Raw genomic sequence first — 19,368 nt, 5'->3', positions numbered from 1 at the left:
TCTCACGCCCGGGAGAGTCAGGGCTCCCAGGACCCTGGGGAGGAGGCGGATCCCGGGCCTGGCTGGGCTTACTTTTCCCACTTGAGGAACTGGGTGCACGGTTGTCTTTGATGGGGGACAGTTAAGGTGCTTTGGGGTTCTCAGGCCAGGACACATGCTGGCGTTGGAAGTGGAGGCAGCCTTGAGGTGACCTGGGATTCCGGGGCAGCCAGGCCGCTCCAAGACAGTGGATACTGTGAGGCCCCGACACTTGGGAGCAGGGGAAGGATGTGGCTGCCCGGCCTGGGCTGTGCCCACCAGCTTCCGCCCAACCCCGCCCTCCCAGCTGTGGATCTAGACCAGATGTTCGGATCGGTTTGTCATTAAACCTGGGAACGGCCACAAGAGCATGAGCCCGCCTGCATATCTGGGGGCCCTTGCGGGGCTGGGGCTGGGGCTGGGACGAGTCACCCAGGTGGAGAGCTGAGAAGGCTCAGAGGGTCCACATGTGGCCTCCCTGAGGGCCTGGACTTGGAGAGAAGGGAGGCGGGGCTACGCATGTGCCCATACCTGGCAGACTGTGGGGTGACCCTGTGCCCAGCAGCCCCCGCATCTCTCTCAGTTACCTCTATTTTATCCACGATAAAACACACTTCAGCTTCTCCATTAAACACTTCTCTCACCGCCTTGGAGACACCCTAGTTTATCACCCGAATGCCAAACCTGTCTTTCAAGATAGCCCAGGACATCAGACAAGAGCTGTTTGTTTTCTTCTCCAAGGTGCCCCAGTGTACCTGTAGATGGCCGGGCTCTTCTGTTGTCCTAGCTTCTCTCCAAGACACCCCGTCAATGCCCCTGCTCTTCCCCGACGCCCCGCATCATGCTCAAGCACCCCAGCTCCATTCCTTAGACCTGCTGTCATATCTGAGCCTCTGGCTCCAAGAGACCCCCCCAACTCCTCCTCCCACCAACACAGCATCTTCCCAGGGGAGAGGTTCCCAGCCTGGCCACATCCCTGCAGGCCCACGTCTGTCCCGGCCGAGATCTCTGGCTGCTTTCTCTGCAGGCGGCAGGCCCTACCCCTGCCCTGGGGGACAGGTCTAGTAAGGGTGTGTGTGGGGAGAAAAAGCCACTCCGGTTTGTTCTTAACTGGGACTGGAGCTCTCCAAAGGCAAGCCCAAAAGGGGCTTCGATGACACGTTTCTTATTTCAGAGATGTGGAAACAGAGCCATGCATCCATCCTCCCATCTACGCGTCTATCAGTAACCCACTCATCTACCATCCATCCATCCTTCCAGTGTCACCCATCATATATCATCCATCATATATCATCCATCTATAAATCCATCAGTAACCCATTCATCCATCCATCCATCCATCTATCCGTCCGTCCATCCATCTATCCATCGTATATCATCCATCTATAAATCCATCAGCAACCCATTCATCCATCCCCCATCTACACATCCATCAGTAACCCACTCATCTACCATCTATCCATCCATCCATCCATCCATCATATATCATCCATCGATAAATCCATCAGCAACCCATTCATCCATCCCCCATCTACACATTCATCAGTAACCCACTCATCTACTATCCATCCATCCATCCATCATATATCATCCATCGATAAATCCATCAGCAACCCATTCATCCATCCCCCATCTACACATCCATCAGTAACCCATTCATCCTCAATCTACACATCTATCAGTAATCCACGCATCCATCCCCCATCTGCACATCCATCAGTAACCCACTCATCCATCCCTCCATTCATCATACATCATCCATCTGTAAATCCATCAGTAATCCGTCCATCCATCCATCCATCTGCACATCCATCAGTAATCCACTCATCCATCCATCTATGCATCCATCAGTAATCCACTCATCCCCCATCTACACATCCATCCATCCATCTACACATCCATCATTAACCCACTCATCTATCCCTCATCTACACATCCATCAGTAATCAACTCATCCATCAGTAATCCACTCATCCATCCCTCATCTACACATCCATCAGTAATGCACTTATCCCCCATCTACACATCCATCAGTAATGCACTCATCCATCCACCGTCTACACATCCATCAGTAATCCACTCATCCATCCACCATCTACACATCCATCAGTAATCCACTCATCCATCCACCATCTACACATCCATCAGTAATCCACCCATCCATCCCCCATCTACACATCCATCAGTAATCCACCCATCCATCCACCATCTACACATCCATCAGTAATCCACTCATCCATCCACCATCTACACATCCATCAGTAATCCACCCATCCATCCACCATCTACACATCCATCAGTAATCCACTCATCCATCCACCATCTACACATCCATCAGAATCCACTTGTCCCCCATCTACACATCCATCAGTAATCCACTCATCCATCCACCATCTACACATCCATCAGTAATCCACTCATCCATCCACCATCTACACATCCATCAGTAATCCACCCATCCATCCACCATCTACACATCCATCAGTAATCCACTCATCCATGCACCATCTACACATCCATCAGTAATCCACCCATCCATCCACCATCTACACATCCATCAGTCACCCATTCATCCATCCAACCATCCATCTACATATCCAATCATCCATCCAGTCACCCATTCATCCCCCCATCTACACCCATCAGTAACCCAGCCATCCATCTATCTGTTCACCCACCTGGTCCCCCATCCATCTGCCTAAGCCTCCGTCATTATTCCATCCATCCATTTTTCATATGTCCATCTATTCATCATCCATCCATCCACCTGTCTCTCTATTGCTCATCCATCGTCTATTCCTTGTTCATTCCCTTCACTGCTCCATCCATCCACCCACCCACCATCTTTCAGCATGCTTGCATTGAGCATCTTTTCTCTGCCAGGAGCTCTGGTAGGCAAACAGGATGCAATAGTGACCAAGACAGATCTACCCTCATGGAGATAATGGCCAAGTGACAATCAGCAAATCAACACTCAACATACAAAAACAACTGTGGAATGGGCATGGTGGCTCACGTCTGTAATCCCAGCACTTTGGGAGGCTGAGGCAGGTGGATCACCTGAGGTCAGGAGTTTGAGACCAGCCTGGCCAACATGTCAAAACCCCACATCTACTGGAAATACAAAACTTAGCTGGGCGTGGTGGCGGGCGCCTATAGTCCCAGCTACTTGGGAGGTTGAGGCAGGAGAATCACTTGCATCTGGGAGGCGGAGGTTGCGGTGAGTTGAGATCGCACCACTGCATTCCAGCTTGGAGGACAGAGCAAGACTCCATCTCAAACCAAACAAGCAAACAACTGTGGAAAGGAGCGCGTCCTGGAGCTTAGAGATCCCAGGAAATCCAGGAGGGTATCTCTGTGGGAACAACACAAGGACGGTGATTGGAGGGTGAATAAAGTAGAGCTCTGGGCAGAGGAGACGGCGTGTGCAAAGGCCCTGTGGTGTGTTCAGTCAGCACATTCAGGGAGCAGAAGGGTGGCCAGTGTGGCCGGGTGAGGTCAGAAGCAGGGTGAGGACACGGAGCTTGGGGGAGGCCTGGTGCCCGGAAGAGCTGCCCGGGGTCTTTGAAGCACAGGGGCGATAACATTCCCCATGAGATTTCCCAGCAGGAAGTACACTGTTGGGAACAGGACAGGAATGGAGGGGACGGCAAGGAGGAGGCCCTGGACCAGAGGAGTGTTGGGGACTAAGGAGTGTCCGATTCCTGAGATGCATAGGACAGAGAGGGTCTAAATGCCCTTCATTCATTCATTCATTCATTCATTCATTCATTCATCGCCCTGGGCCCCGGCCCCGGTTGCCCATCCACGCCCCGCCTCCGTCTGTCCTCTTCCAAGTCCCTGTGTAAATAGAAACTGGCACCTGCTGGGACATGAGCCAAGAGCGGCATGAACTCTGGGTGCTGAAACTCTCCCCGCTTTACAGATGAGGAGGCGGAGGCTTGGAGAGGTGAGGTGACCTCCGAGACCATCCCACCGGGAGGTGGTGAAGCCGGTTTTGGGGGGCCCCCATTTCCCAATCCTGTGCTCTGGGCTGGAAGAGTCTGGGTGCCCAGACGCCTGGCTCCAGCTGGGTCCCCACACCTGTCTCCTACCCCTTCCTATCTTTGTACTTCCAATAATTGGAATAATTAGGTCAATAATCCACTCCTCGGGAGGCTGAGCCTGGAGTGGGAGGCAGGAGAACCCTGGGTCACATTCAACCTCTGAATAGTGCGAGCCTGGATGAGTCATTTCCTTCCCCGAGTCGCACTCAATCCTCTGCACAGGAGACAGGAGGACTTGCCGTGGAGGGGCCAGGATGCCCCGGGTATCAGCTAGTATTAACTGAGCACCCCCCTGCCCGTGGCAGGCCTGGAGGTCAGCCGGTTCCGTGTGCTCCCCGAGGCATCGGGCTACTCTGCTGTGCCTCAGTGTCCCTATCTGGAAACTGGCGATGATGGCCTCCAGGGCCCCTTAACTGGGCTAACCTGTGATGCACGAAGCAGCCGGGTCCCTCCTGGGAGCTCACAGACAGTCCTGTTCCTGGGATTGCTTTATTATTACACCGTCCCCTCCCTTTCCTGACGCTCCCAGGATAAGTCTTCAAGCTGCACAGGTACCCAGTGGCCTCCTCAGCATTGGAGCTCGGATCGTAGGCCCCCCCTTTTTTTTTTTTTAAACCACCCCCCCCCGTACATCCTCCAAGCCTGTTATCCTGGAGGCCACTGTGGGACAGCCTTGGATTCAGGCCTGGCTCTGGGAAGCCCCAGGTCCCTGCTGGGGCCCCCACCTGTGGGGATGGAGGGCCAAAGTCATGCTGCATGAGGTGCCACGACTCAGGGCCGAGAGGGGCTGGGCGATACCACCTGGGCCCCCTCCTCCAGCTTGAGCCTCCCGGTCTCCGATTCCTGGAGGGCTGCAGCGAGGCTGCTGTAGATGGAGGCAGAAGGTTCCGTTGACCAGGAGAGGCTCCTGTTTACTCACCGATTGCGCAGAGCTGAGCAGCCGGAAGGCCCCGGCCTGCCTGCTCCTGCCCCACCCAGGGTGGGGCCTGCATCTGTCCACAGGGCAGGTGTTAGGACCCATCCCAGGTACTTTTCAGGCCTCTGTTTCCGCAGCCCCCAAATGGGATGGGGTGGGCTTCCGGTCGAGCCAGGCTGTGGTAGGGTCAGAGCTCTGGGGTGCACCGTGAGGTCTGGGCCAGCTCCCCCTGGCTGAGACCCTTTCCTCACCTGCAGAAGCGTCTGGGGAGGATGGTGACTGACACCTGCCTCGCACACTTGGTGGGGCGGCTGTAGGCACATCGTGATCTGTTGAACCCTCCCTCCAAGGCTGTGATGCCCTGGGCTGCTGAAGAGGCGGGGGTCTGGATGCTTGTCAGCGTCACACAGGGGGAGGTGTTGGCGCCAGGATTCAAGCCCTGATTGACCAGCTCTGCATTTGTGTCCTTAGCACAGAAACAAGCGTAGTGGAAACTCAGTGCCTCATCCCCCAACCCAGCTGGGAGGACAGAGTCTGCCCCCACCTGGGCTGGGCAGGGGTGCTGGAGAGCGAACCCCCAATACCTGGGGCTGGCCTGATGTCAGGAGACCGGTCACTGCCACTTCCTCGGGCCCACGCTGTCCCCTTCCCTCCCTGGGCCCTGCTGTCTTTGTCTGCAATTGAGGAGGGTGACTCTGTGGCTCCTGAGGCCCCTCCCTTAGGGCCGAAGGACCGCTGTTCCCGGGCCATTGTGGTGATGCTATTCGCTCATTTGTTTGGCAAATGTTTATTGGAGACTTGGCTGGCCTGGGCTTTGGGGACACCACAGGGACAGACCCCCAGGACCCTCCTCCTGGCTTGGGCCCAGCAGGGGTGGTGGACAGACCTCCAGGATCGGGGCCCAGCAGGGGCGGTGGGCAGACCCCCAGGACCCTCCTTCTGGCTCAGGCCCAGCAGGGGCGGTGAACAAACCCCCAGGACCCTCCTCCCGGCTCGGGCCCAGCAGGGCCGGTGGACAGACCCCCAGGATCGGGGCCCAGCAGGGGTGGTGGACAGACCCCCAGGACCCTCCTCCCAGTTCAGGTCGAGAAGGGGGTGGTGGACAGACCCCCAGGACCCTCCTCCCGGCAGCTCGAGCTGGGGTTCGGGGGCCCTGCCAGGCTGCGGTGAAGGGGAGAATTTCTCGGTGTCTGCCTCCCTGTCAGAGTTCAGGGCTGTGTCGTGGTTGCCCCAGCACAAAGTGGGGGCTCATCCCCGTTTGCTGGGTGAACAGAAGTGGGGACTCATCAACACTTGCTGGGTGAACAAAGCTGAGATGGGGTCACAGCTCCCCTGGGTTTCACTTTACTCCTCTGGATGGCAGGATTCTAACCCCTCACTTCAAGGCTACGTGGAGAGTGGGGAGGCCTCAGCCCAGCTCCCTCGCCCTCCTGGACCCCTCTTGTACCGCTGTGGCAGCAGCCGCTCCTCCCAGCTTGGGCCACGTCCAGACTTGGGGACATTCCCAGAACGCAGGAGGCTCCTGGACAATCAATAATCCAATAAAGCGCCAGGCGTCCGCCGGCTCCCGGTTGGTCCTGGTGATATGTTATCTTGCTGGCTCCATACACATGGAGGCTGGGAACTGCTCAGGTTGGTGCCAGAAGAGGAAACTGAGGCGGGAAGGGAGGGAAAGAAGGAAGCAGTGAAGGCTGGGACTGGTAGATCACATCAGCAACTGGCAGGAGGGGGATCGGGGCCTCAGGAAGGGGGACCCTGTGGTCTCAGGAACGGCCAGGAAACCTGGGACCTGGTCTTGCCCCCTCTGGGTTTTTCCATCCGTGAATCACACGGATGTGCCTTTTCCCTTCGCCCCGTGCCTCACACTTCCCTGCTGTGTTCCTGATCCAGGAGTCACCACCCCTACAGTTCTGAGCTGCACCTGTGTGCTCTGTGGGCCTCCTGCCCCTGCATCACCAGGGCCGGGGCCACCTCCCTCCGACCCAGCTGTGTCCCCGGGGGGCCGGGTCACCGTCCAGCATCAAGCGGGTGCTCAGTAAACGTTTGTCCGTGAAATGAAGGAGCAGCTACCTCCCAGGCTTCTTGGGGGGCTTCTGAGAGGTTGCCCGTTTAGTGAGACCAGCTGTTCCAGCTGCTCGGTCCTTGTTTCTGGAAGGAAACCCCCCCCCACCGCTTCCTCATCTACAAATTGGGAATTGCAGTAGGACCTGCGTACTGGGTTGTGTGAGAGTCAGAGACCCGCCAGGGAGAAAACGCTCCATCATAAACCCAGCTGCATTTATTACTGTTGCCGTCATTTAATTCGTCGTCGTCGGTCGGGAAAGCTCCTCGCCGGCAGCGAGTAGGGGGTCTGGGGTCCTCTTCAGATGTACGGAGGCAGGGGCTTGGGGTTGGGAGTCCGGCTTCCCGGAATCTGCGGGCGTGAGCGCCAGGAGTGGCCATCAGCCAACCGCGACCACCTGCTGGTCGCCCACCGGCCCCCCGTCAGCCCCCGGGTCCTGGCGAGGCTCCTCCCTGCCACCGGCCTCCGGGGGCTGTGGGGAGACGGCCCCCCACGCCGTCCCTGGAGGGCGGAGCGAGGCGGGGGCGCGGGCGCTCGTACTAGGAGGAATACGGCGGCGGCGGCGGCGGGGCTGGGCGGTTTCCCGCCGCGGGTGAATGAGTCCGACTGCGCTGCCGCCGCCGCCCGCATCGAGGCTCCGGCCGCGTCCCCCGCGCCAGCCCCGGGAGCCTGCGCCCGAGACCCCTGCGTGTCTGCGAACAGACCTCCAGCCTCGGGCCGTCACCCCGGGCAGGTGAGTCCCGCGACCCCGCCCGGCCTGCGGGCACCGCCAGGACCCCACCCCCACCCCAGGCTGAGTCGCGGGAGGGTGGGGGGGACACGGGGAGTCGCTCGCTGCGCTCTCGGCCCCAGACCCGCGGCCCCTCCCTCCCCCCACCCGAACGCCTGGCCCTGCGGTCCGGGGAGAAGCCACAGGTGGGAGGGAGCCGGGGGGGGCGGAGCTGGGACACCCCGGGGGCCCACCCACATCCGCGTCTTCCCTTAGGACTGAGCGCGGAACCCCTTAGAACCAGCGCTGAGAGGCTCCAAACCGGAGCAGGGGCGGGAGGGGGGCCAGTCTCCTCCGGGAGCGCCCCAGAGTCAGCGCGGCCCCCACCTCCCCGGGCTTGGGTGCTTGGGAGTTAAGCGGGACCCCTCCGGAAAAGGGAGGGGGGACCCGCCTCACTCCTGTCTTGGACCGCAGCGGCCGGGCGGGACGCCCCCAGAGGACCCCTGCACCCCCACCCCACCCACAGGGCCCGGCCAGGTGGCCTCACAGGGAACAGGTGCCCAGGGCCCTCTGCCAGCCGCCCCCCGCTGCTCCTGACCCCTGCTTCTCTTCCCAGACGCTGCAGCCCCTGTCCTGGCCTCTTGCCTGCCGCCCCCATGAGAAAAACCAACATGTGGTTCTTGGAGCGGCTTCGGGGGTCTGGGGAGAACGGTGCTGCCCGGGGCGCGGGGAGTGAGGCCGGGGACAAGGCCTCCAAGGGGCCCCTATACAGCAATGTGCTGACGCCCGACAAGATCCCCGACTTTTTCATCCCCCCCAAGCTGCCCTCGGGCCCCGTGGAGGGTGACGGACAGGCCGCGCTGGGCCCGTCCACGTCGGAACAGAACCTGGCCTCCGCGGCCCCCCGCCAGACCCCACGGAGCCCCCGGCTGCCTGCCAAGCTGGCAGCCGAGAGCAAGAGCCTGCTGAAGGCAGCCACCCGGCACGTGATCCAGATCGAGAGTGCTGAGGAGTGGCCGCCTGAGGAGGCCACTGACCCAGACCCCCAGGCCCAGGGCGCCATGTCGCTGCCCTCGGTCCCCAAGGCCCAGACGTCCTACGGCTTCACCACGCTGGCCGAGAGCCCCCACACTAGACGCAAGGAGTCTCTGTTCCACAGTGAGCACGGGGCCCTGGCCCAGGTGGGCTCCCTGGGTGCCGGGCGCCGCCGGGCAGCTGCCAAGGCCAACGGGGGTGATGGGGGCCCCAGGGAGGCTGGCGGGGCCCTCATGAGCCCCGGCCGCCACTTCAGTGGCGGGGAGAGCGACACGGGGTCCTCGGCCGAGTCCTCTCCCTTCGGATCCCCTCTGCTGTCCCGCTCGGTGTCACTGCTCAAAGGCTTCGCCCAGGACAGCCAGGCCAAGGTGAGCCAGCTCCGGCACTCGGTGGGCCGCCACGGCTCCCTGTCGGCTGACGACAGCACTCCAGACACCAGCCCCGGCAGCCGGCGCCGCCTGACCCGCCGGGCACCCCCGGAACCTGGCCCCGAGTCGGGCCAGGCGCGTGGAGAGCACACGGTCCACGTGGGCCCTCGGGGCAGCCTGCGGCTGCTGGCGGAGTACGAGGCAGGCCAGGCCCGCCTGCGGGTGCGCCTGCTGGCCGCCGAGGGCCTCTACGACCGCCTGTACGATGCCCGCAGCATCAACTGCTGCGTGGGCCTGTGCCTGGTGCCCGGCAAGCTGCAGAAGCAGCGAAGCACCATCATCAAGAACAGCCGCCACCCGGTCTTCAACGAGGATTTCTTCTTCGACGGCCTGGGGCCGGCCAGCGTCCGGAAACTGGCCCTCAGGATCAAGGTGGTGAACAAGGGCAGCAGCCTCAAGCGGGACACGCTGCTCGGGGAGAAGGAGCTGCCCCTGACCTCCCTGCTCCCCTTCCTGTAGAGCGGGGACCTGCTCGCTGCCCGCTCGGGTGCAGAGGGCAGACCCCCGTCTCTCCTCCACACTGGGTCCTGGCGGGCAGGTCCGCTGGCTTGGGCTGGGGCTGGGCGGGGAGGGGCTCACACTCAGGCTGGGCTGGGCCCTGATGCTGCAGCTGACGTGGGTTTGCTGGGTCACCCGATGCTGACGGGAGTATTATTTTTCATGAATTAATTTCTTTGGAGGAGGAGGAGGAGGAGGAGGAGGAGAGGGGCCTCAGGGGAACAGAAAGGGCCACTTTGTGAGGCCCCTCCACATTGCCTCACCCCTTTCACGCAGAGTTCTAGCAGGAGGTTCTCAGGGGTCCAGGAATCCGTGCAAGTGACAAGGCAGGGCCGTGGACGGGGAGGTCACAAGTCCCGGAGCCCACAGTCTCCTTCACTGCACGCGTGTCTTCCTCCCCCGCAGCCTGCCGCCATCCAGTTCCCACCCTGCAGAGAGCAGGGCCTCACAGCAACACCAGGCCCAGGTCCAGGCCCAGACTCTGCCCGAGACGCTCCCTCCAGGGGCCAGCCTGTCTCTGGGTCTCCCAGCTTCCCAGGTTCCGGTGGTGAGCGGGACCGGGCCAGGGTGCCTTGCCGAGGGTGGGCGCGGAGGGAGCAGCTGCTGCCACAGTCAGAGCAGAGGAGGTCTTGGCAGAGGTCCGCTGGGAGGAAACGGCTCTCCTGTCCTGCGTTCCTCCGACACAGTTGACACTTGCTTTTTGGGTGCAGGCCTGTCTGGCCGTTTCCGCTGTGGCGCTGGAGGGTCTTGCTCAGAGATGCCCAGAGAGCAGCCCTGTGGCCCATTCCTCCGCGCTGGGGGCTGCCACCCGTCGCCCTTTTGTCCAGCGTCTGCAGCTGGGAGCGACACGCGGTGACTGACGGCTGTGGCTTTGTCGCCGTGTGTAAATAGGCTGTGGCTACGGCGGGTGGGTCAGAGCCCAGGAGGCAGCTGGGGGGACCCGGCTGTGGCCTTTCATGCTGCTCGGTGGCCGCAAGGCTTCCATTGTGTGGTTATGTGGGTCCTTGAATGATTTTGGGGGGCGGTTTCCAGCTCAGAATGATGCAGAAAAGACTCAAAGCAGGGGCCAGGCCAGGGCAGTGCCTGTGCCTCTCCTGGCTGCTGGTGGGCACGGGGAACCAGGGCACATCTGTGGCATCCCGGGGTGCATCTGTGGCATCCCAGGACGTCCCTCATCAGCCCGTTTGCTGCACGTTGTTCCTCTTGACCAGGGAAGGGTGGAGGAGCTGCTTCCCAGGACTGGAGGAGCAGCCGGGCCCCTGCTGCACGTTCGGTGGGACACACCTGTGAGCCCTCCAGAGAGAGACAGTGCAGGGCCCTTGGGGCTGGGCCCCTTCTGAGCCTGATGTTGCAGGCGCTCTGCTCTCTCTGGAAGCCAGGGCACCCAGGGCGGGGGCTCCTCAGGCCGGGGAGGCGGGGAGGGTGCCCTGCATGGAGAGAGACGCTCCCCGCCTTCTCTGATGCTCACCCCTCCCAGGCCCTGTTCTCTCTGGGGTACCCCGTTTAATAGCCCCTGCACTGTTTGATATCTTAGTGTCTGAGGTTGACTGTGGGTAAATCTGTAAGACACTCCCCAAGCGTGTTTGTTTATAAAAGCTGTTTATAGTGCAATAAAGGTGTTTCGGGAATACGGGGGTGGAGGTTGGCTTGCCTGGCTGTTTAATAACGAGAGAGCTCTGCCGTGAACCCCAGGGAGGCGGTGGAGAGGGTTCCAGATCAGTGAGGTCCTTTCCACCGACGTTCAGAATGCCCTCCACATTCTCCTGCCCTGGGCGGAGGCAGGCAGGGGGCAGGAGCCCAGTCCCTGATAAACCACCGCTCCCTTGGAGCAGCAGGTCTGGGTGCCGCTCCACGATTCCAGCTCGGTGACGGCACCCATGTGAGGAAACAGGACTCTGACCCCACACGGTGCCTACAGGGTGGGTCCCAGCTCCACCCAGAACCTTCAGACAGGACCCCATCTCCACTACCCCCACCAGACACTGACCCGTCTCCCCTGACACCCCTCAGGACAGGGCCCCATCCCCCCTCAGACCCCTCAGGACAGGGCCCCATCCCCCCTCAGACACCTCAGGACAGGGCCCCGTCCCCCCCCAGATCCCACGGGACAGGAACCCGTCTCCACAGACCCCTCAGGACAGGAACCCGTCCACCCTCAGACCCCTCAGGACGGGAACCCGTCCCCACCCAGACCCCTCAGGACAGGACCCCTCAGGATGGGATCCCGTCCCCCACAAGACCCCTTAGGACGGGACCCCATCCCCCCCAGATCCCTCAGGACAGGGCCCGTCTCCGTGCTCTGAGCCCAGGCTGGGCTTTGTCTCTGCCGCTGCCCGCGGGGCCCAGAGGTCTCTGCCATCTCAAATCCACCAGGAGCTTTTGGGATTGGGGGTTCGGTGCAGCCCCGCCTCCTGACAGTGGCCTGAGGAGCTGCACTAAGGAGTCCCCGTCAGGGCCTGTGATGGGTTGACAGGGCTACAGGCGCCTGGTACCCTCTTCAGCCCCAGCCACTCATCCCTAGGCTGCGTGTGTGTGCGTGCCAGGTAGGTGCACATACGTAGCCATGTGCTTCTGCATGTGTGTGCAGTGTGACTGCACGTGTGCCCATGTTACTGTGTCATCTGTTTGGTGTAACAGTGGCCCTGTGACCAGGTGAGTGCCTGCAAGCACTCGAGTGTAGCTGCCTGTGTGCTGGTGTGTGCACGTGTAAGCACGTGAGCTGTGTATGCATGTGTGTAACTGTGCACTTGTGTGCCTGCGTGACCGCGTGTGTGCTGGCGTCTGCATGTGTAAGCATGTGAACTGTGTATGCATGTGTGTAACTGTGTGCACTTGTGTGTGCCTGCATCAGCACGTGTGTGCTGGCGTGTGCACGTGTAAGCACGTGAGCTGTGTGTGCATGTGTAACTGCGTGCACTTGTGTGTGCCTGTGTCAGAGCGTGTGTGCTGGCATGTGCACGTATAAGCACATGAGCTGTGTATGCATGTGTAACTGTGTGCACTTGTGTGTGCCTGCATCAGCACGTGTGTGCTGGCGTGTGCATGTGTAAGCATGTGAGCTGTGTACGCGTGTGTAGCTGTGTGCACTCGTGTGTGCCTGTGTCAGTGCGTGTGTGCTGGCATGTGCACATATAAGCACATGAGCTGTGTATGCATGTGTAACTGTGTGCACTTGTGTGTGCCTGCATCAGCACGTGTGTGCTGGCATGTGCATGTGTTAGCATGTGAGCTGTGTGTGCATGTGTAACTGCGTGCACTTGTGTGTGCCTGTGTCAGCGCATGTGTGCTGGCGTGTGCACGTGTAAGCATGTGAACTGTGTATGCATGTGTAACTGTGTGCACTTGTGTGTGCCTGCATCAGCACGTGTGTGCTGGCATGTGCATGTGTTAGCATGTGAGCTGTGTGTGCATGTGTAACTGCGTGCACTTGTGTGTGCCTGTGTCAGCGCGTGTGTGCTGGCGTGTGCACGTGTAAGCATGTGAACTGTGTATGCATGTGTAACTGCGTGCACTTGTGTGTGCCTGCATCACTGCTGGTGTGCACTTGTGTGTGCGTCTGTGTGTGCTGATGTCTGGGAGCTGCGGCTGCCCGTGCCCTCCCCGCTCCACTTCTAAGTGGGCACCACCCAGGGATGCCGTGCCTGCGTGGTGTCTCGCCCTGCCTCAGGTCTTGGCTCACTGCCCTTCAGGTCAGCCCCCACCCCGGAGGAGTCAGATGCCCTTGTTCACTCCTGGCTGTGGTCGTTTGCTGCCTTGTGATATTGATCCTGAGCAGAGCGAATCTACTGTCAGGGCCTCCAGCGTCCCTGGCGCCACAGAGCGCTCGGTCCCAGTGGGTGCTGTGCAGTGAAGGAGGCGGGCACACCTGCCAGCAGTCTCTCCTTCCAGCGTGGCGGCCATCCTGAGTCTCCCGACCCTCAGGAAGGCCATGGGCACCACAGGCAGGGGGGCAGCCTGTTTGGTGCAAATTACACAAAGATGCCCTTTCTTCAGTGTGGAGCCATCATAGGGAACAACAGAGCCAAGAGATGAGCAGTCAGAAGCCTGGAGACATTGTGGACACCTGGATCCAGCTATGCCTGAAGTTCATAACAGCACACCACTTCAGCTCAGAGGGTGGGCCAGTAAAGTCCCTTCTTTGCTCAAGCCGGCTTCATTCAGGTTGTTTTGTTTTGTTTTGTTTTGTTTTGTTTTGTTTGTTTGTTTTTTGCAGATGGAGTTTTGCTCTGTTTTCTGGGCTGCAGTATAGTGGTGCAATGTGGGTTCTCTGCAGCCTCCGCCTTCTGGGTTCAAGCAATTCTCCTGCCTCAGCCTCCCAAGTAGCTGAGATGACAGGCGCCCGCCACCGTGCTCGGCTAGTTTTTTGTATTTTTTTTTTTTTTTTTTTTTTTTTTGAGACGGAGTCTCGCTCTGCCGCCCAGGCTGGAGTGCAGTGACCGGATCTCAGCTCACTGCAAGCTCCGCCTCCCGGGTTTACGCCATTCTCCTGCCTCAGCCTCCCGAGTAGCTGGGACTACAGGCGCCGCCCGCCACCTCGCCCGGCTAGTTTTTTGTATTTTTTAGTAGAGACGGGGTTTCACCATGTTAGCCAGGATGGTCTCGATCTCCCGACCTCGTGATCCGCCCGTCTCGGCCTCCCAAAGTGCTGGGATTACAGGCTTGAGCCACCGCGCCCGGCCAGTTTTTTGTATTTTTAGTAGAGACAGGGTTTCGCCAAGTTGGCCAGGCTCGTCTCAAACTCCTGACCTCAGGTGATCCACCCACCTCGGCCTCCCCAAGTGCTGGGATGACAGGCGTCAGCTAGCACGTCCGGCTGATTCATTTTTTAAGTTGACAGCCAGAGAACACTGATCCAGTGGGTGTCCCATCCCAGGAGGAGGAGTAACACCTTCCCAGGGCCCCTGCCTTGTGGCCTCTCCTCTCTGGGGCCTTGAAACCCTGACATGTGTGGGGAGCTAGCAGGGTGAGCTTCAAGCCCCACCTTCCACTTGGGGTGCGGCCAGGGCCAGCCGCGTGGCTTCTCTGGGTCTCAGGCTCCCCAGGCCGAAGGCTCCGTCTGTGATGAGCCCTGGCGGCTTGTGTGTGGTAGAGCTCAGTCCACAGGCTCAGCGGGCGGAAGCCGGCACAAAATAGCGACGATAATTAATATAATCACATCAGGGCCGTAATTACTGGCGGCCTCAGACCCACCCAGGCGGGGGCTCCCTTGGCCTCTCTCTGCTGCACCCACCGCCCCAGTGCCGGATTCAATTAAGCTTCTGTTTTCTTCTCGGCTCCTGGGGGCAGGAGGGAGGGCTGCCCACGGCCAGTTCCGCCGACAGGAGGAGAAAAATGACTTCAATAAAAAGGAGGAGGCGTGAGCGACCCGCGCACATGCCCCTCCCCACGAGCGCGGCGATTCCCGCGGGCTGGCACTGAGCCCTGGCTCCACGGGCGACCCGGTGCCTGCGCCTCAGTTTACTCTACTGTAGAGTGACGTGGTCCCAGAGCCTCCCTCCAGGGTCACACGCAGGGCAGGGCCTGTTGATTTTTTTTTTTTTTTTTTGAGATGGACTCTCGCTCTGTCGCCCAGGCTGGAGTGCAGTGGCCGGATCTCAGCTCACTGCAAGCTCTGCCTCCCGGGTTCACACCATTCTCCTGCCTCAGCCTCCCGGGTAGCTGGGGCTACAGGCGCCCGCCACCCCGCCCGGCTAGTTTTTTTTTGTATTTTAGTAGAGACGGGGTTTCACCGTGTGAACCAGGATGGTCTCGATCTCCTGACCTCGTGATCCGCCCATCTCGGCCTCCCAAAGTGCTGGGATTACAGGCTTGAGCCACCGAACATGGCCAGGGCCTGTTGATTAAGCCCATCGTGGGTGGGTGGGCGGCAGGACCCGCCGAATCCTCACCAAGACGCTGCCAACTGCCATCTACAGATGGAAACACTGAGGCACAGAAGGCAAAGGGGCCTGCGCACACCTCCCAGCTGGCAGGACAGGAATTCGGACCAGGGCTGGACCCACGCTGCCCTTCCCGGGTGGGATTGGACACCCACTAGCATGGCCGGCCCCTACCCGCCGGCTGAGAGGGCGACAAGGCCTGAGAGGGCCCTAGGGCCGCGTGGCCCCTGTGCTCTGCCAGCCATGGGTCAGAATCCTGACAAGTCCCTCCGTTCTCTGTGACTCAGTTTCCCCTCTGCAGTGCCCTGTACCCTCCCTGCCTGCTGGTGGGGCTGGGGTGAGCGCTGGCCCAGCACCCGTGGCACCCAGTCCTGGTCACCAGGTGAGCCCGGCTGCAGCGCCACGGATGGGACCCGCACCTTCCCCCGTGTGGTGAGGAATCCTCTTGTGCAGGGTGAGGTCTGGGCTTTGCCTTGGCTTTGGGAGGTGATTTCTGCCCTGCCTGAGAGAAGCGTCTTGGTCTAGGGTAGGGAGGGTCACAGCAGCAAGACCAACTGTGGGACTTGGGTCCCACAGCGCAGACACCTTGGAGCTTGAGGGCGACCCTGTGGCAAGCAGTCAGTCGCTCAGTCAGGCCCCTACGAGGGAGTCGTATAAAGCTCTGGGCGTGTTGTCTGCACACCGTGAGGGTCATACGTGTTGTCCGCACACGGTGAGGGTCATACGTGTTGTCCGCACACGGTGAGGGTCATACGTGTTGTCTGCACACCGTGAGGGTCATACGTGTTGTCTGCACACCGTGAGGGTCATACGTGTTGTCCGCTCACGGTGAGGGTCATACGTGTTGTCCGCACACGGTGAGTGATCATACATGTCTGCACATTGTGAGGGTCACACGTGTTGTCCGCACACGGTGAGGGTCACACGTGTTGTCCGCTCACGGTGAGGGTCACACGTGTTGTCCGCTCACGGTGAGTGATCATACATGTCTGCACATTGTGAGGGTCACACGTGTTGTCCGCACACGGTGAGGGTCATACGTGTTGTCTGCACACCGTGAGGGTCATACGTGTTGTCCGCACATGGTGAGGGTCATACGTGTTGTCTGCACACGGTGAGGGTCACACTGTTGGCTGCACACGGTGAGGGTCACACTGCTGTCTGCACACGGTGAGGGTCACACTGCTGTGTGCACACGGTGAGGCTCACACTGTTGTCTGCACACGGTGAGGGTCATACGTGTTGTCTGCACACCGTGAGGGTCATACGTGTTGTCTGCACACGGTGAGGGTCACACTGTTGTCTGCACACGGTGAGGGTCATACATGTTGGCTGTTCCTCTCTCCTTTGGCAAATGTGGACTGAGAGCTGGTGTGCCTCAAGCTCGTGTCGGGGATACCACAGCTCCGGGGTGTCCCTGAGATAATGTTCCCGGCCCCGCGCTCTCCAGAGCCAGGACTCTCCCCGTGGGCAGTGGCCTCTGGGCCCATCCCCTCCAGATGGCTCCAAGCAATAGAAAGTGGCCGTGGGTGGCTTCCAAGTCCAGGCCATGAGAAGGAGGTGGCCCAGGGAGGCAGGTGCAGCTGGCAGCCCCCGCAGGCCCCAGCCTCCTGGTCTTTTTTTTTTTTTTTTTTTTGAGACGGAGTCTTGCTCTGTCGCCGAGACTGGAGTGCAGTGGCCGGATCTCGGCTCACTGCAAGCTCCGCCTCCCGGGTTTGCGCCATTCTCCTGCCTCAGCCTCCCGAGTAGCTGGGACTACAGGCGCCCGCCACCTCGCCCGGCTATTTTTTTGTATTTTTTACTAGAGACGGGGTTTCACCGGGTTAGCCAGGATGGTCTCGATCTCCTGACCTCGTGATCCGCCCGTCTCGGCCTCCCAAAGTGCTGGGATTACAGGCTTGAGCCACCGCGCCCGGCCGAGCCTCCTGGTCTTACAGCAGACTCCCGGGTGTCGTGGAGCAGGCACCGTCCCTGGTCTGCCCGAGTTCCTGACTGAGGCTGTTTCTCGTCGACAGGCGTTGAGGTGGGCGCCTAGTCTGAGTCCTGCCCTTGGAGGACTTCCTGGAAGGGGAGGCCAGAGGACAAAAGGGTTGTGAAACTCCAGAGCGGAAAGGACTTGGCCCTAAAACTTCCAGGAGGCCCTGGGTCACAGAGGGGGACTGTAAGAGGAGTGTGGACTTCATCCTGGGGTCAAAGGGCTTGGATGAATGTTTCAGAATGACTTGAAGTGTTTGGAAGGAAGGGGCACGGCCGGGGAGCACAGAAGCCAACGGGAGGGCAGGGCACTGGTGCTGGGTCTGGATGGGAGAGGCAGACGCCTGGCACCAGGGTGAGGAGAGGAGCAAGACACATGTGGAAGAGACTGAGGCTGCAAAGCTTCCGGGATGTGCGAGGACTAGATGTTTGGGATGGTGGACGGGGGCGGGGGGGCCCGCTGAGTCCTCTCTGTCAGCGCGCTCACCTACCAGCCAGCCCAGGAGCCTCTGCCTTCCAAACGCACCGGGAACCTTCTCAGCAAGCAGGTGGAGCCGCTGCACACGGCAGCACATCGCCTCTCTGCCACACTTGGTGGAACACACGGGGCAGCCCAGGCAGGAGGAATTCAAGAGCGGCCAACATGAGCCTATCTGCTGCCAGCAATGGAAGTCAGGATGGGGCCCCCGGGGCAGGGACCAGGAGGGATGAGGGGCCCCTGGGGGCTGTCACGGTTGGTGTTTTCATGGGGCGGGGGTTGCTATGGTGAGTTTATTTATAAATGTTCACTGAGCTCATCAGGACCAAGTATTCAGAACACACAAACTATTCATACAACTCAGCAACAAAATGACAAACAACCCCATTAAAAAATGGGCAAAAGACCGGGTGCAGTGGCTTGAGCCTGTAATCCCAGCACTTTGGGAGGCCGAGACAGGCGGATCACGAGGTCAGGAGATCGAGACCATCCTGGCTAACACGGTGAAACCCTGTCTCTACTAAAAAAAATACAAGAAAATTAGCCAGGCGAGGTGGCGGGCGCCTGTAGTCCCAGCTACTCGGGAGGTTGAGGCAGGAGAAGGGCATAAACCTGGGAGGCGGAGCTTGCAGTGAACTGAGATCTGGCCATTGCACTCCAGCCTGGGCAACAGAGCAAGACTCCATCTCAAAAAAAAAAAAAAAAAAAAAAAAAAGGGCAAAAGACTTCAATGGGCATTTATTGGAAGCAGATATACAAACGGTCAACAAGCACATGAAAACATGCTAGGCATCCTTTGTCATTACCGAGATGCAAATCGAAACTAAAATGAGATACCACTTCCCACCTACTAGGAGAGCTGTAATCAAGAATATGGAAAATAATGAGTGTCGGTGAGGCTGTGGAGAAACAGGGCCTCTACACACTGCTGACAGGGCTGTAACGTGGTGTAGCCGCCATGGCAAACAGTCTGCCAGTTCCTCAAAAACGTAAACGCAGAAGTTCCACATGGCCCAGCAATTCCACTCCTGAGCGCACCCAAAAGAACTGAAAACTGTCATTCAAACAAACACTGGTGTGTTAATGTTTGTAACAGCTCTATTTACATCATTCAAAACATAGAAACAGCCCAAATGTTCATCGACAGAGAGAGATTAACCACCATGTGGCATATTCGTACACTGGAATAGTACTCAATCACACAAAAAATGGAGCATGGCCTTGAAACATGACACTCAGTGAAAAAACTCAGGCACAAAAGGACGCATATTGTTTGCTTACATTTATATGAGATGTCAAATACAGGTAAATCCAGAGGATTTCTT

The 19,368-nt window shown here is 59.4% G+C and overlaps 1 protein-coding gene across 2 annotated transcripts; it reads left to right on the top strand.

The window, feature by feature from the left end:
• Nucleotides 1–7,622: 7,622 nt before the first annotated feature.
• On the top strand, nt 7,623–11,386 carry LOC105486622 (C2 calcium dependent domain containing 4C). Of its 2 annotated transcripts, XM_071086156.1 has the most exons (3): nt 7,623–7,775; nt 8,368–9,586; nt 10,118–11,386. In XM_071086156.1, the coding sequence occupies exons 1-3, from the start codon at nt 7,639–7,641 to the stop codon at nt 10,400–10,402; spliced, it is 1,641 nt and encodes a 546-aa protein (XP_070942257.1). In that variant the 5' UTR covers nt 7,623–7,638; the 3' UTR covers nt 10,403–11,386. The 2 variants fall into 2 exon arrangements, with proteins under 2 accessions (XP_070942257.1, XP_011747859.2); XM_011749557.2 differs by having other exon boundaries at nt 8,368–10,240.
• Nucleotides 11,387–19,368: the final 7,982 nt, after the last annotated feature.

Source organism: Macaca nemestrina, chromosome 20 (assembly GCF_043159975.1).
Source record: "Macaca nemestrina isolate mMacNem1 chromosome 20, mMacNem.hap1, whole genome shotgun sequence".
NCBI classification, from domain to species: domain Eukaryota; kingdom Metazoa; phylum Chordata; class Mammalia; order Primates; family Cercopithecidae; genus Macaca; species Macaca nemestrina.
The sequence above is the reverse complement of the archived record's forward strand: the minus strand, read 5'-3'. Positions and strand labels throughout refer to the sequence as shown.

Coding starts and splice junctions, on each gene's coding strand:
- LOC105486622 (XM_071086156.1), top strand. CDS start 7,639: ATGAGTCCGACTGCGCTGCCGCCGCCGCCCGCATCGAGGCTCCGGCCG. Junction 7,776..8,367: donor CGGGCCGTCACCCCGGGCAG/GTGAGTCCCGCG, acceptor TTCTCTTCCCAG/ACGCTGCAGCCCCTGTCCTG. Junction 9,587..10,117: donor AACTGGCCCTCAGGATCAAG/GTGGTGAACAAG, acceptor CCTCCCCCGCAG/CCTGCCGCCATCCAGTTCCC.